Here is a 15,147-nt window from a genome sequence, read left to right as displayed (position 1 = left end):
GAGAAAAAATGAATATGCAGATGATTTCGAGGATTACAACCAGCCTCACCCTTAGAGCGGATTCTTACAAATTACTCAGCATTCACTCTTAAATGCATAGTTTTCCTGGGACCCCAAAGCAAGCTGGAGCTTTGCTTGTCCCTGCTCTGCATCAAAACATGAATGCTAACCACCAAATGTGCTTAGACGCAGTGCTCTGCCTTGCATCTGGCAGAAAGAACATCTGAACTGTGGCTTCTATTTGAAAGTTTCAGTGAATCTTAAGAGCATTATAACTTAGGATAGAAAAGAACTTATCATAGCAAGCCACACTTTTTATATTAAAAAGATAGACTTCCTTTTGATTAGAGAGAGTCCTACTGTTTTCCCTCCTGACAGGAGGCTGTTGTCTCTCAATCATCTCAACGGTGACTGGAGTAGAGACCAGCTATACAGCTAGACAGATGACACTGTGGTCTGCAGGAGGTTCAGGTTGAGTAATGCCGACCCTAGATCTTACCCCCTCACTTAAAATCCTACCTTTACAGTTTCAGCCAAGAGTTTAGGCTTTCCTGTTAACACTATACGAGGCAACTATCCACCAGCAGAGTGAGCTTAGATTAAAGAGACAGAAGTGCCAAAAAAGACCTCACCAACTCCATTGCTCCTCCTAGGCTCAAGTGCAGTTAGATTTGTAGAATAAGAACCTGTTGTCATCTAAAGGAGCTAAGGATGGCTGGAGAGATAGATGGCTTAGGCCCCCGGCCATTAAAGGCTAGACTCCAAACCCAAACTACAAAGGAGCTAAGATGACGCTATTCAGCGCTCATTTTACATACTGACAGACTGAGGCTCATGGGGCAGAGAAGTAGAGGACGCTGCTCTGCAGGTCAGGCTGTAGTGGGTCTGAGGCCTGGGTTCCTGACAACCAGCACAGGGTGCTTTTTGGAGACAATATACACAATTAGCACCAATTTCGGGGAGGAGAATCACTTTGAAATATGAAAAGTGAAATGGCTGGAAAAGAGAACAATCTCAAAATGGCTTTCTGGCTCTGGGTAAACAGTAACCACATTTTTTTGCCTGTTGGAGGCCTGGTTTTTAATCACTTCACAAGCAGTTTTCATTTCTGTAGTAAAATTGCTTGTGGTTCTATTTAATTTGTTTCTGCAGGAGCCAGCTCTGGTGAAGATCTCCGAGGAGCTGGCGGGCATTTTAGCACAGCACGTACAGCCAGTCAATGAGAAACGGTTCCCGACGTGGAGGAAATTCCTCCAAATGTTCCTCACTCAAGGTAAAGGAGACTGTAAAGTTTCTACTGAGGATCAGTATGCACAAGCTTGGGTTCTAGTTCTGGGTCCAGCCAGGGCTAATGCAAATTCTCTGCATCAGAGGGTGTTGGTGTAGAAAATGTTGCTGACACTGACTTGGTTCTTTTCCCAAACACTGCCTAAATATTTATCTTGTACCCAGCCTCTTAAGTAAATAGGAGCTGAGTGTGCCAAGCATGCCATGCAGAACCCAGGATTGTGGGCATTTCTCTGTGAAACTTGTCTTGAGCAGAGGTCCTCCATCTGAACTACAGCGGTGACCCTGAGCAATCCCAGAGATCCAGTTTCCTTGGTTATCTTCTGCATTCAGTTGTTGGGAAAATTCAGGCATAGAAATAGGAAAGTCTCTGTTACAGACTGCTAGAAAGGCCTTTACTAAATCTAGTTTTCTCTCCTATTTTTTAGGACAGCAGAAATGGCATAGCTCAGAAAGGTAGCAGCTCTAAAGCAAAACCCTCTACAGGCTAGGAATAAAATCAACCTTCATTCCTCTCCTATTCCTCCTCCTTCCTCACCCTCATTTTTTTAATAACATTGGGAGATGAGTGATGAATGGGGCGGGCGAACAGAACAGATAAAACTTGTCTGCAGTTCCAAGGGTCTTTGGAGTGCACAAGGACGCATCTAGGCAAAGGCTCTTCCTCTCTTGGAGGTTGCAATGTAAGCCACACTTAATCTGTTAACACATCTACCTGCTGCTGTCGAGTGATGGTGCTAATAGTATATACTAATATATAATGATAAACTGATAATGATATCACATTATAATACAACACCAATACCACAGCATTGAGATACACTGAGCACACAGTAGGTGTTATATGCCAACATCATCCTAAGCATACACACATTAACTTTCTTCATCCTCCTCTCAATACTATGAGTGAGTACTGCTATAATCAAAGCACAGGGAGCCCAAAGAACAAAAGATTAGATCACCCCCAAATAATTACCAACACATAGAAGGTCCCATAAAAAGTCTATTCCAGTTTCTGCAGGAGTCTTGGCCAGAGCCAGTGGGTCTGTTCATCAGGAGCATGACTCAGCCCTTTGTATGGAAGAGATTTGTCAGAAAGGACAGGCATATTGGTTGTTGAATACATTGGCTGGGCAGAGTGTGGCAGATGCCCTATTAATGAAATATTTAAATAAGAGGTTGGATGCCAGCCATCTAACAAGAATGCTGCAGGGGATTTGTGTGTGTGTGTGTGTGTGTGTGTGTGTGTGTGTGTGTGTGTGTGTGTGTGTGTTAGGGTACCTTTAGCATCCTCTCATCTCTGTAAATATGTGAACCAACAAATGTCCACATGCACCCATGGACAGAAGGAGAAAGTAAGAAAGTCAGCTTCATTTGGAATAGGAAGAAAACAGTGTCTTCCACAAGCAAGCAAATAAACAAGCTTAGAAGAAGGGATTTGAGATAAGAGGGACAATCTTGAAGCCCTCCAGGTCCATCGTGGACACAGTATTAGGAAGCTCACACACATCCAAGGTCAGCCTGAGAAAGCCGTCCTCTAGGCCTTTCCCTCTGTCTCCCCTGAGTTCCGTAGCCACAGGTGCATACACCCCTACGCCGCCTCCTTCCTGTTCATCTCTGCCATTCTTCCTCAGCTGTGTTATATAAGCACTGTGCTGTGATCACAGAAGCAGAGCAGGCTTTATTAACCCAACTTCACAGAAGAAGAAACCGAGGCTCAGAGATGTAAGAAGTGATGCGGGGGAAAATCACATGCCAGATAAGTAGTAGATGGGAACACAGTTAGCTCCTGTGATTTTAGTACCTTTTATTTATTTTTTTAAAGATTTATTTATTTATTTATTATGTACATAGTGCTTACCTGCATGTACACCTGCAGGCCAGAAGAGGGCATCAGATCACATTATAGATGGTTTGTGAGCCACCATGTGGTTGCTGGGAATTGAACTCAGGACCTCTGGAAGAGCAGGTGGCACTCTCAACCACTGAGCCGTCTCTCCAGCCCCTAAAATCTGGTAATGCATTTTTGAAGGCTCATGTGGCTCTGAGCCTAGTGCATGCAGCAGGCCTTTGTGGGTGTTTGGCTGAGCAGGACACCCCCACATTCCCAACTCTACAGTTACCATTGTTCACCAGCTTCCACCATTGATTATTTTGTCCCATTTCTATTCTCTTGAGTGTGCTTAAGGAAACAAAAAGTGACACAGCTTTTATTTCTGCGTTTATAATTTTATGTCAAAGAATACATTTTTGGGGAAAAAAACTGAATTGCTTTAAAAGGAAGAAGACTGACAGTGAACGGCTATTGTCATGGTGCTAAGCACGACTAAGCATTTTGAAATAGCATGTCTGTATTGCTTACCTTCTGTTGCTGTGATAAACACCATGACCAAAGAAAGGTTCCAGAGAGAAAGTCCCGCATAGTAAGGGAGTAATGGCAGCAAGGAGTGAGACTGGGAAACTGAACGATCACATTTTCAACCTCAAGCAGGAAGCAGAGAGATCAAAGTGAAAGTAGGGCAAAGCTATAAAGTTGTAAAGCCCACCCCAGGGATGTCCTCTCCAACAACACTCCAGAAGCCCCCAAACACGCCACCAACAGAGGACCAAGTATTTAACTATGTGAGCCTATAGAGGACACTGACAAGTGATCTTGCAAGTCATAAAGGATGCTGGTGAGTTATAAGTGACAGGCAAAACCACAGCGACTCACTAGGCTGCTTGGTTTTGTTTGGTTGCATTCATCTTACTAAATCCCCAACAACCGGCATTCGGTTGCTATACACAATAACAGAGCTCATTTGAAGAACATCTTGAACAAAACCCAACAGATAAAGGTTGACTATTCACCCCTTAAAAATATTTTCCTTCTGAAATTTAACATTCCTTAGGGCTACCCTCTACCAAACTCATAGACATAGAATAAAAGTGTCTCTTATGTAACTGCCTTTGAACACTGCTAAAAAAAAAAAAATCAGAACGTAACTATAACTGCTTCTGCTTCAAGTGTGGTTTGTGGAGGTGGGCGGGAATCACTGCCCATCTGTTACTTAGGAAAAGCAGCACGCCCTGGTTCTCTCTCTTTATATGTGTGTGTTGGGGGTGCATGTGCATGCATGTGGAGACAGAAGTTGATGCTGAATGTCTTCCTGGATTGCTTTGCTTTTTTTTCTTTTTTCTTTTCTTTTCTTTTCGTGAGACACAGTCTCTCACAAAACTTAAGATCTGCTGGTTCAGCTAGGCTTGCAATTATAATCACAACCAAGACTAGTGTTCACTGAGCCCTCCTATGTTCCGAGTACTGGGCTAAATGCCAGAGATTCACTTTCTCAAACTTCACAAAAGCTTGGCAAGGTAGATGTTATGCCCCCATTTTGTAAATAAGGAAAAGCAAGCCAAAAGTTGAATCTACTTGCCCAAAGTTTCCCAAGTTATGACAAGTGTAAGATCTGAGTCCAAGTCTCCCTGCTAAAACATAGACTATTTCTTCCTACTGGAAATGGGTGGTTCCCTTGACTGTGTCCTTTCATCTGCTCCATGGTTTTTCAACCAGGTGGCGTGATTGAAGCATACCCACCTGCTGACAGTGTCACCAACCTCACCGTAGACATGTTGATAGAGCCTGATGGAGAAGTCAGAGTGCTGTCAATGGGGGACCAGTTTCACGCTGATGGCCCCTTTATTTCTTCTGGTACCACCATGCCTCAGACCTCAGTGGATCCCCAAGTTCTCAGCTCTTTGTGCCTCCAAATTGGAAATGCCTGCAAAAAGAAAAAAGTGGCTGGTTATTTTTCTATAGATCTGGTGACTTTTATTGATCCAAGCACCTTAGAGCAGCAGGTAAGTTGAACATTTGGCATGCGTGACACTAAGGTCCCCTCCACACCCAGGCAGCAGACCGGGTCAGAGAGCATCCAGTACTCACTATGCTTTGATGAGCCAACTGTAAACCTGAACCTGTGCCATCCATGCTACCCTGAAGACCAGGCTCTCTGTCTAGAAACATTCCATCACTCGTGCAAGGTAGAAGCTTAAATGACTGAAACTCATCCTGCCCAGCTCTGTTAGCTGGGCCCCTCATTCCTCATTTCCGTCTCTTACTGGGAAGTATTTCACACTGTCCAGGGACTAAGCCTATCTACAGTGTATTCTTAAATACAAATGAGCTAAGAGCCTTTGTTCTTTTTCCTGCCAGCAGTTCACTAACAACTCAGATCATCAATGTTTTATTTAAATCATGTATTAGGAAATATTTCAGAAAAGAAAGGTTTAAGTAATCATGCAATCAATATTATATGACTTCTCCCCACTTAAAGATAAAATGACATCAACAGCACCTCCAGTCCTGGAGGTGAACATGTAGCTCTTTCTCCTCCTTGTACATAGGTGGGAACTTCCATCTTAAACTTAGGGGGTTGATAATTGTATACATCTTTACACTTTTAGTGTACATGGAGACACCAGAAATAATATATAGTTCTACTCTATGTGTTTTTAACTAACTTAAGAGATTATTTATATTACATATAAATAAAATTTTATATATTATATAATATTTATAGTATACACATATATGGCATATGTAGCATAATATTATAATAATATATTTAATAGTATGCTTTTATTTATTCACAATTATGTGTGTGATATTCTTCAAGTGGACATGTGTGACTCTGGTATGTAATATTTTATATAAATAAATTTAAAGGGTTCTTTTGGTTTGTTTTTTGTTTTTTGTTTGTTTGTTTGTTTGTTTGGTTTGGTTTGGTTTGGTTTGGGGTTTTTTTTCTCCCTGTGCTTTCTTTTCCCCTAGAATGACAATGTTTACCTTCACTACTTTACAGGACTCATTTTTTTTTTTTTTAGGACTCACTTTTTAAATGTTTGGCTCCTCTGTTTTTCATGTTGGGTGTCTAGACCTCTGGCTGATGGTTGAAATGGCTTTGCGTTTCCCTCCCTTCATATCCTCTGTCATCGAGTACTGTAGTGTAAAAAAGCTGTATGTGTTTTGTATTCACTGTTCAGTTTCATGTATACCATTTGAGTCAGATAATGGTCTAAAGCAAGAGTTTCTATTTTGGTCAGTTTGGGGTTTGTTCAATAACCCTTTTCCATTTGCCTCCATTGGGTTTACATTCTCTTCCCAGATCCACACGGCTGAGAGGAAAGGACAGACTGAAAGGCAGTCAGGCACGTCCCCAGGGAAGAAGGACAGAAACCACAGCCCCTGTGAAAGACTGGAGCACCAGGGAGGAGGTGGGATGGGGAGAGCAGGATGTCCCTGCACAAGCATCTGTCCTAAGGAGGCTCCTGGGGTGTGAGAGAAAGTGAAACCATGGGGACAGCTCACGATGCTATTTGAGTTTGATATAGGAGGATTTGCACACAGGAGAGGGATCTCCTCCAGACAGCGATGCGCATCTGACCAGCCTTCTCTCATCGCACATCTCTTTTTCTCTGGTCCACCCACACAACCTCCCCTAGTCTCTCTTGTTCATTAGACCGCTCTGCCAGAAATATGCTGGCTTCAGTCTGAAACACTCTACTCACGGTCTGGCTACTCAGGGTCCAGGCTAGCTTCAAACTTCGACCTCCTGTCTTGGCATCCTAGGTGCTGAAGTTACAGACAGGAACACCATCTGCCCCTGCTTTTTGCCTTTTCTTCTGAATGGGTTAGTCTCTCTTGCTACCCATAATATTTCATCCCTGGCTGTACTTGCTTAAAGAAGCCTTCCTGACTTCCTGGGCAACATCAAATTCCCTGTTTGGGTTCTCATATCATCATCTATGATGCTTTTCCTGTCACTTCTCTCAGTGGCAATTTAAGATGTTTATGTGATCACCTGATTATCAGTGTTCACCTGTAGACACAAGCTCCCTATATCTCCTGTACTCCCCATTATTTTCTAAGCAGTATCTGCATTGGGTCTACGTAGGCTCAGCAAATATTTGTTGGGTGAGTGAAGACAGTGTTCTGGCAGATCCAGTGTTGTCTGGTGTTTAGAGGAGCTCAGACATCATCGGATGAATGAAATGGACCTATATAAGCCCAAGCTTCCCTGATTTTTTTTAAACATATTATGGATTCTGTTTGTTCCATATTAATATCTGAGTATATGGTCATGGGTGTTACAATAAGTTCCCAGTGATCACTAGCTCTATAGTAGCAAAGGAAATATGTTTTCTGTGTATAATTTACAAATGCAAGCATATTCTCCAGCCATTTGGCAAATAATATCACCTTGTGGAACTCGGCTGGGTAAGGTTGAAGTCTGACGTCTCTGTTTGCACTTGGTTTATGATGGTGGACTCCATTTCTTCAGTGGGGTTCTCACTCCACCTGATCTGGTAACCCCAGATCTTGTAGGAGGCATCCCATAGGCCTCAGGCAGGATTACAGGCCTGACCCTTTCCTGATATGAAGCCAGTTTAGCAAATACCTGGGGATTCCTGGAGAAACCTACCCTATACTAAAGAGATCCTAGCCTTCAACAAATGACCTTTAACTGTACCAAGAAGTTCTTCCCCACCCCACCCATAGGATAATTAAGTACTATGTTTTCCTTCTTGTCATAGGACCCTATGCTACTGCATGTAAGTGAGGTACTGTACCACTGCGTGGAGATTAAGCACACTAGCTCCATTGAATCGGATGCATTCACCCTCACACCCCTCCCCACTCCCCAAGGTTTATAAATAAAGGTAGGCTGGCTGGCTGGCTCTCTCTTGAGTGCTCAGCATTCCTCCACCATGAAGTCTGAGACTCCATTTATTCTGGGGAAGAACTGCTACTGGACGCCTGGTAGTCAGGCAGCGAAGGTAGAACAGCCTTGGCCTCCACTGGAGTCGGCCCCACCATTGCTGCTAGCTTGGTCCTGGCCACCAGTGATGCATCCACCTGGGCTTGCATCTCACCAGACATGCCTGCCCGCCAGTTTCACACATCCACCTGCTTCCTCTGCCGTGCTTAGCATAGCAGCTGGACAAAGGGCTGTGACACTTTTGGTATCATCACGGGCTTGTGTAGCTCCCAAGTCTCCACTGCCATTTGATACCAGCAATCTCATTCTAAAAGAGCTAAACGGTAACACTTCCCCCACAAGACTGGGAGCCTGGCCTAGCACCCAGGCCTCGGGCTTCACCCTCAACACCCTAGACTGGCCCCTGATGGAAGAATGGGTTCCTCCATGCCACCCACCACATGCGGAATGACATGACCTCAGGCAGCACCTTTATGTTCTGACTGGCATTCCTGTGGTGCCCGTGAGGAAATGGACATATTCTCAGCCTCTTGACTTTTCTATGTTTAGCAGATAATGAACATGATCTCATTTTAATCAGTATTTATTACTGATAATGAGCGGCTTCTCTTCTTTGTCAGCCGTTCTGCCTATCTCCATTTAATTGTTTGGTCGGAATTTTTGTTCCCTTTAAACTGAGTTATAAATGGTGCTTTGTAGAAGCTCTTTATAGACACAGAATGCATTCTTCCATCTACATGTTGCAAATACTTTCTCCTAGATTGTCACTTGTGTCCTCTGTCCCACCTATGTACGTGTATTTCCCAATCTATAAGAAGACACACACACACACACACACACACACACACACACACACACACACACACACAACAACAACGAATTCAACAATATTCTAATGCCTCAAAATTCTTTTTAGACTTCACTTTTTCCATGCTTAAAAACAAGGATAAATACTTTCCCCAGCAGTAGAGGAACTTGAGTCCTTCAGCCTCAATATATTTTATTCGCTCAACTTAGCCATTTGGATCCAATCTCCCAACCACTTTTGCCATTTCCTTCACTCATCACGTGTGCTCCCCACCATACCTCGTGAACCGAGACACCAAAGCCTACCATCTGTGCTACTTCTGTGATATCTGTCATCACACTTTAATTCAAATAGTCAAACTAAATTATTTTCTGTTGTATTGTTCTGGATTTATTGTTTTTCCTTGATCTTCCATTTTCTAAGTTGTAAAATGAACAGGTTAGCTTTCTTAACTTCCAAAGAAAATGTCAGTTCAGAAAATTATGTAGTCCAATAATTTTTCCATAGAACTTGTTTTCTATACCAGCAAATTCAACTTTTATAAAATACACTTTTGAAAAATTATGAAAAATAATAAAAGAGATTTATGTAGACATACTAATCAAAAATTGCAATATTTCAATATCCTACATTTTAATATTAAAAAAGTTTTAAAGAAAGTATCATATGTAAATGAAGCAAATACTGTGATGATGTTAAAACTCAAGTTTTTGAAGAATATTTAAGAGTAAGTGCTAAGCAGAGCCTTCAACAGCTCAGTTGGTAGAGTGGAGGACTGTAAAAGTAAGTGTTAATATTGTAGTAGAAGACTGAAAGCAAATCATAAGCAATATATAATATTTTTATAAAAATAAATATATACACGCATATACAGAGGAAACAGATCCTAAAGATATACACTATAACATCACATCATTATTTCTGTATGAGAAGACTGAGGCTGTGATAGGCAGAGTAATGGCCCCTTATGATAACTTAGATGGCAGAAGGACTTTGCAGATGTGACTAAGTTATGAATTCAACAATACGATGGGAGATTATCTTGGATAATCTAGAGACTAATTATTCGCAGGTCTTTTTAAAGAGGCAGAAAGGCTGGAGAGAGAGAAGGGGAAAGGGGAGGAGGGCACTACACTACTGACTTTGAACCGTTCATTTGTGCCACCTTACACCAGCAAACTCATGGCAATTTATTACAACAAAACTAGGAAAGTAGCAAAGAAAATGGCTGCTATTTTGTTTTCTATGCTTTCTGTATTTCCCTTTTTAGTTTAATTAATTTATGTGTTTATATTTATTCATTTGTTTCAGTGCTACACAGGTTAAACCTACGGCTTTGTATATGCTAAACTACACCCTAGCCCCTGCATTTTCATTTTCAAGAGTAAACAAAGACGAGTTAAATTTCTAATCAGAAAAATATATGAATAATGATAATCATGAATTTGTGTAGAGTGTTCTAGTCTGCAAAGCACATTCATGTGCATGATTCCACTTACATGAATGAATCTTAGAATAGACACAAGAAGCAGAAAGCCTACATGCATTCCGATTTTTGCTGGCTAGTCCAGCTGAGACCTGTGATTTACCATGCTGGCATGATATGGGCAAAGGGGACTAGGGCCAAGGAAAAGCAGATATATTAGAGGAATTCACTAAGGACAAGCCCAAGGTTATGAATTAACTCCAGATAAGAAGGTGAAAATTGCTGGGTGATGGAGGCATTCACCTTTAATCCTAGCACTGTGGATCTCTCTGAGTTTGAGGCTACCCTGGTCTACAAAGCAAGTTCCAAGACAGCCAGGCTAGACAGAGAAACCCTGTCTCAAAAAAAAAAAAGTGAAAATTCTGTCACCGTCTCAGGAAACTGAGAATGAGGGTGTACAGTAACAGAATAGGAAAATGGTTTTAGAAATGTAGGACTTAAATAATAGACACCTGGCATCCAGCCTGGGCTTAATACTGAGATCTGTTTATAAATAAATGAAACTGGGAATGTCAGGCAGAACACAGCATCATGTGAGAATAAAAGGAAGAGGCCAGTGAAAAGAGCTGGTGGAGCATGGTTCAGACAGTTTCCAGCAGCGTGATAGGTCTGAGATTTCAGGGACTAGACAGGGGAAATCCCAGGCCTTTAGAGGCTACATGCAGAATACATGGTACTCCAGGAGACAGTTTCGTGGCAGCTCTGCTGAGGATCTGGCCTTCTTACCTGAGAATGAGGGCAGAGGTTCTTCTTAGAGCTGTGGAGTGGGCAGCTCGAGGAGGAACGTCAAGTGCCTCCAAAAGCTTTAGGTTGAGGCGAGAGTACATATTCTTTGAACAAACACATTCTGCCGCCTCCTCTGGCCGCCCCCGCACCCAGGGAACAAAGATGAACGAGAACACGTGTTCCATCAGCTTCTTTATAGCTGTCGTCCAGCTTCACCTGCTATAGGTTCACGGTGGTCTGTACTCCTACTGGCTCATAGGCACTCATATTACCTCTGTGACTTTTTACATCACCTAGAAAATGCGTCAAGGTTCCTTGCATGTTCTACTCTCTTCTCACAATGGCAGTCCCCTCAGTTCAAAGATCTAATTATTTGTTAGTAGAAGGGCTTTTGGAACTTCTAGGAAATCCAGATCTTTGGAGTTTACTCACTTAGGGGAAACACTAATGAAACAAGTGTCTATTGAGCATCTATTACGCACATGCCATTACAGCAGGTGCTAGGGATGCTGCAGAGATAATAGAGATGGGAAAGTGCCTGCCCTCGGGGAGCGCACAATCTAGCTGGGGAGACAAGCCGAAAAATGAATCACAAGAAAAGGCTTAACTGACAACTTCAAAGAACAATAAAAGAGACATCAGAAAGGTAATGTCAGTTTAACTGCCACCACACTTGCCGTGCGCATTCAGATAAGAGCAAGGTCCTTCTGTTTGGAGCAATCAAGAGAGGCTTTTACAGACTAGGTGGGACGGGAGCTAAAGGATAATTAAGATTGAAGGGGTGTAAGAAAAGAGTGTGTTCCAAGTAGGAAGAGGTCGTAAAGGGTGGTGGTTAACACACACACACACACACACACACACACACACACACACACACACACACACAATACATAAGGAGAAAGATGATCATCTGTGTCTTACAAGTATCATGTTTTGCCTCATATAAATTTATATAACATTTTAACAAACTGTCAAAGATGCAGTCTGTTGGAACCCCAGATTTAAAAATCCTTTGCTTGTAGATAACTGTGAGCTGTATGTGTTTGTGTGTGTGTACATGTGAGGGAGTGCTCATTCATGTGTGTACCAGTGTGTGGAGGCCAGAGGTTGACATTAGGTGTCTTCTACAATCACGCTACACCCTTATTTTGTTTTGAGACGGGATCTCATGTAGCTCTAATTGGCCTGGAACTTACTGTATAGACTGAGCCGGGCTGCCAAGCCAATGCCTCCTCTCAAGTGCTGATTTAAAGGCAGGTTCCACTGGGACTTTTTCATTGTGACTTTTTTTTTTTTTTTGAGACAGGTTCTGTCACTGAACCTGGAACTTGACTGCCTAGCCAGTAAATTTCAGAGATCCTCCTGTCTCACTTCTCAAGGGTTGAGATGACAGGCACTCACCACCATACCTGGCTTTTTTTATGTAGGTGCTGGAGATTGAACTCAGGTCCTCATTTTACCCATTGAGCACTTTACCCATTGAGCCATCTCTTCAGACATATGAACTTTGTAAAAAAAAAAAAAACAAAACAAAAAACAACAACAAAAAAAACTCCTGATTTATGAGTGTTGATAGGTATATTTAAAAAAAAAAACGGGGGCTGGAGAGATGGCTCAGTGGTGAAGTGCCGCTGGCTCTTCCAGAGGTCCTGAGTTCAATTCCAAGCAACCACATGGTGGCTCATAACCATCTACAATGTGATCTGATGCCCTCTTCTGTAGATAAAGCACTCATATGCAATAAATAAATAAACAAATCTTTTCTAAAAAACCAGGGAAAAGAAATTAAATATTTTTGTTTTATTTGTTGATGTACTGGGGATTGAACCCAAAGTCTACCATTCTAGGCAGCAATTCTGCCAGTACACTATACCTCTACCCAATCTAACCTTTTAAATTAATTAATTAGTTAATTAATTATTCTTCTCTCATATATTATATCCCAACCACAGTTTCCCCTCCCTCCTCTCCTCTCAGTACCTCTCTCCCACCCCCTCTCCCGCAAATCTACTCCTCCTCTATTTCCCTTCAGGAAAGAGCAGGCCTTCCAGAGATGTCAACCAAACATAGCATAATACATTACAAAAGACTTGGGCACATACCCTCATATCAAGGCTAGATAAGCAACTCAGTAGGAGGAAAAGTGTCCTAAGAGCAGGCAGAAGAGTCAGAGACGGCCCTTGCTCCCACTATAAGGAGTCCCACAAGGACACCGAGCTACAGAACCATAACATAAATCCAGAGGGCCTAGATCAGGCTCCCTGGTTGTCACTTCAATCTCTATGAGCTCCTATGAGCCCTGGTTAGTTGATCCTGTGGGCCATCATCTTGTGGTGTCCTTGACCCCTCTGGCCTAGCATAATCATCATCAGAGATGCTTCATCCAGCAACTCCTAGGAACAGATGTAGAGACCGATAGCCAAACGTTAGGCGGAGCTCAGGGAAACCTGTGGAAGAGGAGGAGGAAGGATTATAGGACCCAAATCCAATCTTTAAGAAAAGAGTTGAGGTGAAAAATGGCTACAAATGCTTAGTAATGGCCGTCCATCAATAGGACAGTCATAAAAGACAAGACTTGTCACAGGCAAAAGCTGTGAAGAAAGGCAAAGCTGGAGCTCCTGGTGTGCGTCGGACCATATGCCATCTGCCATTGGTCAGACTTCTTGCTGCTGACACATGAGAAAAGGAATGTAAGTGGAGGGAATACTTTAGACTGCAGTTTCAGAAGCTTTAGTCTGTGGCTAGCTGGCTCCACTGCTGTTGGCCTGAAGCAAAGCCTAATATCATGCACAAGGGGCAGAGGACAAACTCCACCCTTCAAGCCTTACCCCCAAGTGACCTACATCCTCCAACAAGGCCCCACCCTTCACAGCTCTCGTACCTCCCAACAGTGCAGGCAAAATTTTTGTCCACTGATGGTTTAACCCATTTGTGTCACAACTATGTCCTCAGAGTCCCAACCCTGAATTCAAATTGTATCAGGGACCTTTCGTGGGCATAACAAACCGTTCTGAGAAGCATTTCTACTGGTTTCTAAATTCAGAGTCTCACCCTGCAGAAAAATCACCTAAAATGTTTCATTATGATGCTATGTCAGCCTCTCTTCACACTAGCTAGTATGATACTTTAGACAACTCACTGAGCCTTGATCTATCACTAACGAGTGGAGAACTCCTGCTTGTTTCTCATAGGATGTTCTGAGAGGCTGAGTAGACACATACAAGGTGCTGTTGTTACTAAATCAAATGCCATAAGCACATGTAAAACCGTCACAGAGACCCTCAGCAGGTTCTCAAACTGTGAGTGGAATCTGAATCGAATTAGCATTATTTTTAAAAACTCACTGAGCATTATCATCTCAAAGTGATATATAAGCATCAAAAATGAATGCGTTTATTTCAGAGGATGCGAAACCCGAGGTCTACAGAAACATCATAATTCCTTCTTGCTCATTTCTATAAGCCCAGCACCTAACACCCTGTCTGGCAGATAACAGATGCTGAATAAATATTTATTAAATGAATGAATGAATACTTCTCTCTTCATCCCCCTCTGGTAATATCATTTGCAAGAGCTCCTTATCTTTGTTTTCAAGATATATAAGGAATTCACCAAGGGAGCTCAATGAGATTTACTTTCCCTCTTTAGGGAAGGTATTTTATTTATATATAAGAGGGTTAATAGTGTATATCTAAATTAAAATTTAATAGGCCTTTGGTATAAACAGAAGTGTCTATTAGTCAGTGTTTCTAAATGCTATAATAGGCCCACTCTTAATCACACCTTAGTACCTGGTGAAGGGGAAGTGGATCCCAGAGGATGCAGAAACAGTAAAGCAAAAGCCTTGTCCCCTTTGAGGGTTTGTATCTTTGGGTCAGTGACAGAGACCTGCAACATACAAATGATGCTGATACTAGCAGTGATGAGAACTTCAGCAATAAACACCAGGACATGGTGACAGGTTTTATAGTGGGAAATTACATTAATATTGATCAGTGAACAAGTGGCCAACTTTACTATACATATAGTGTTACCATACGTGCCTATTTTTAAATGTTTTATTAACCTTCTTACTTTAT

At 42.2% G+C, this 15,147-nt stretch overlaps 1 protein-coding gene across 6 annotated transcripts in view; it reads left to right on the top strand.

The window, feature by feature from the left end:
• Positions 1 to 15,147, top strand: part of IQCH (IQ motif containing H) — a 187,065-nt gene that overhangs the window by 121,536 nt on the left and 50,382 nt on the right. For all 6 annotated transcript variants that reach the window (XM_084783866.1, XM_084783869.1, XM_084783865.1 and 3 more), the window contains 2 exons: positions 1,153 to 1,273; positions 4,841 to 5,127. In XM_084783866.1, the coding sequence (XP_084639992.1) occupies positions 1,153 to 1,273; positions 4,841 to 5,127 (408 nt within the window). The remainder of the gene's footprint in view (positions 1 to 1,152; positions 1,274 to 4,840; positions 5,128 to 15,147) is intronic.

This window comes from Acomys minous (genome assembly GCF_964271855.1).
Source record: "Acomys minous genome assembly, chromosome: 5".
Classification (NCBI taxonomy): Eukaryota; Metazoa; Chordata; class Mammalia; order Rodentia; family Muridae; genus Acomys; species Acomys minous.
The sequence above is the reverse complement of the archived record's forward strand: the minus strand, read 5'-3'. Positions and strand labels throughout refer to the sequence as shown.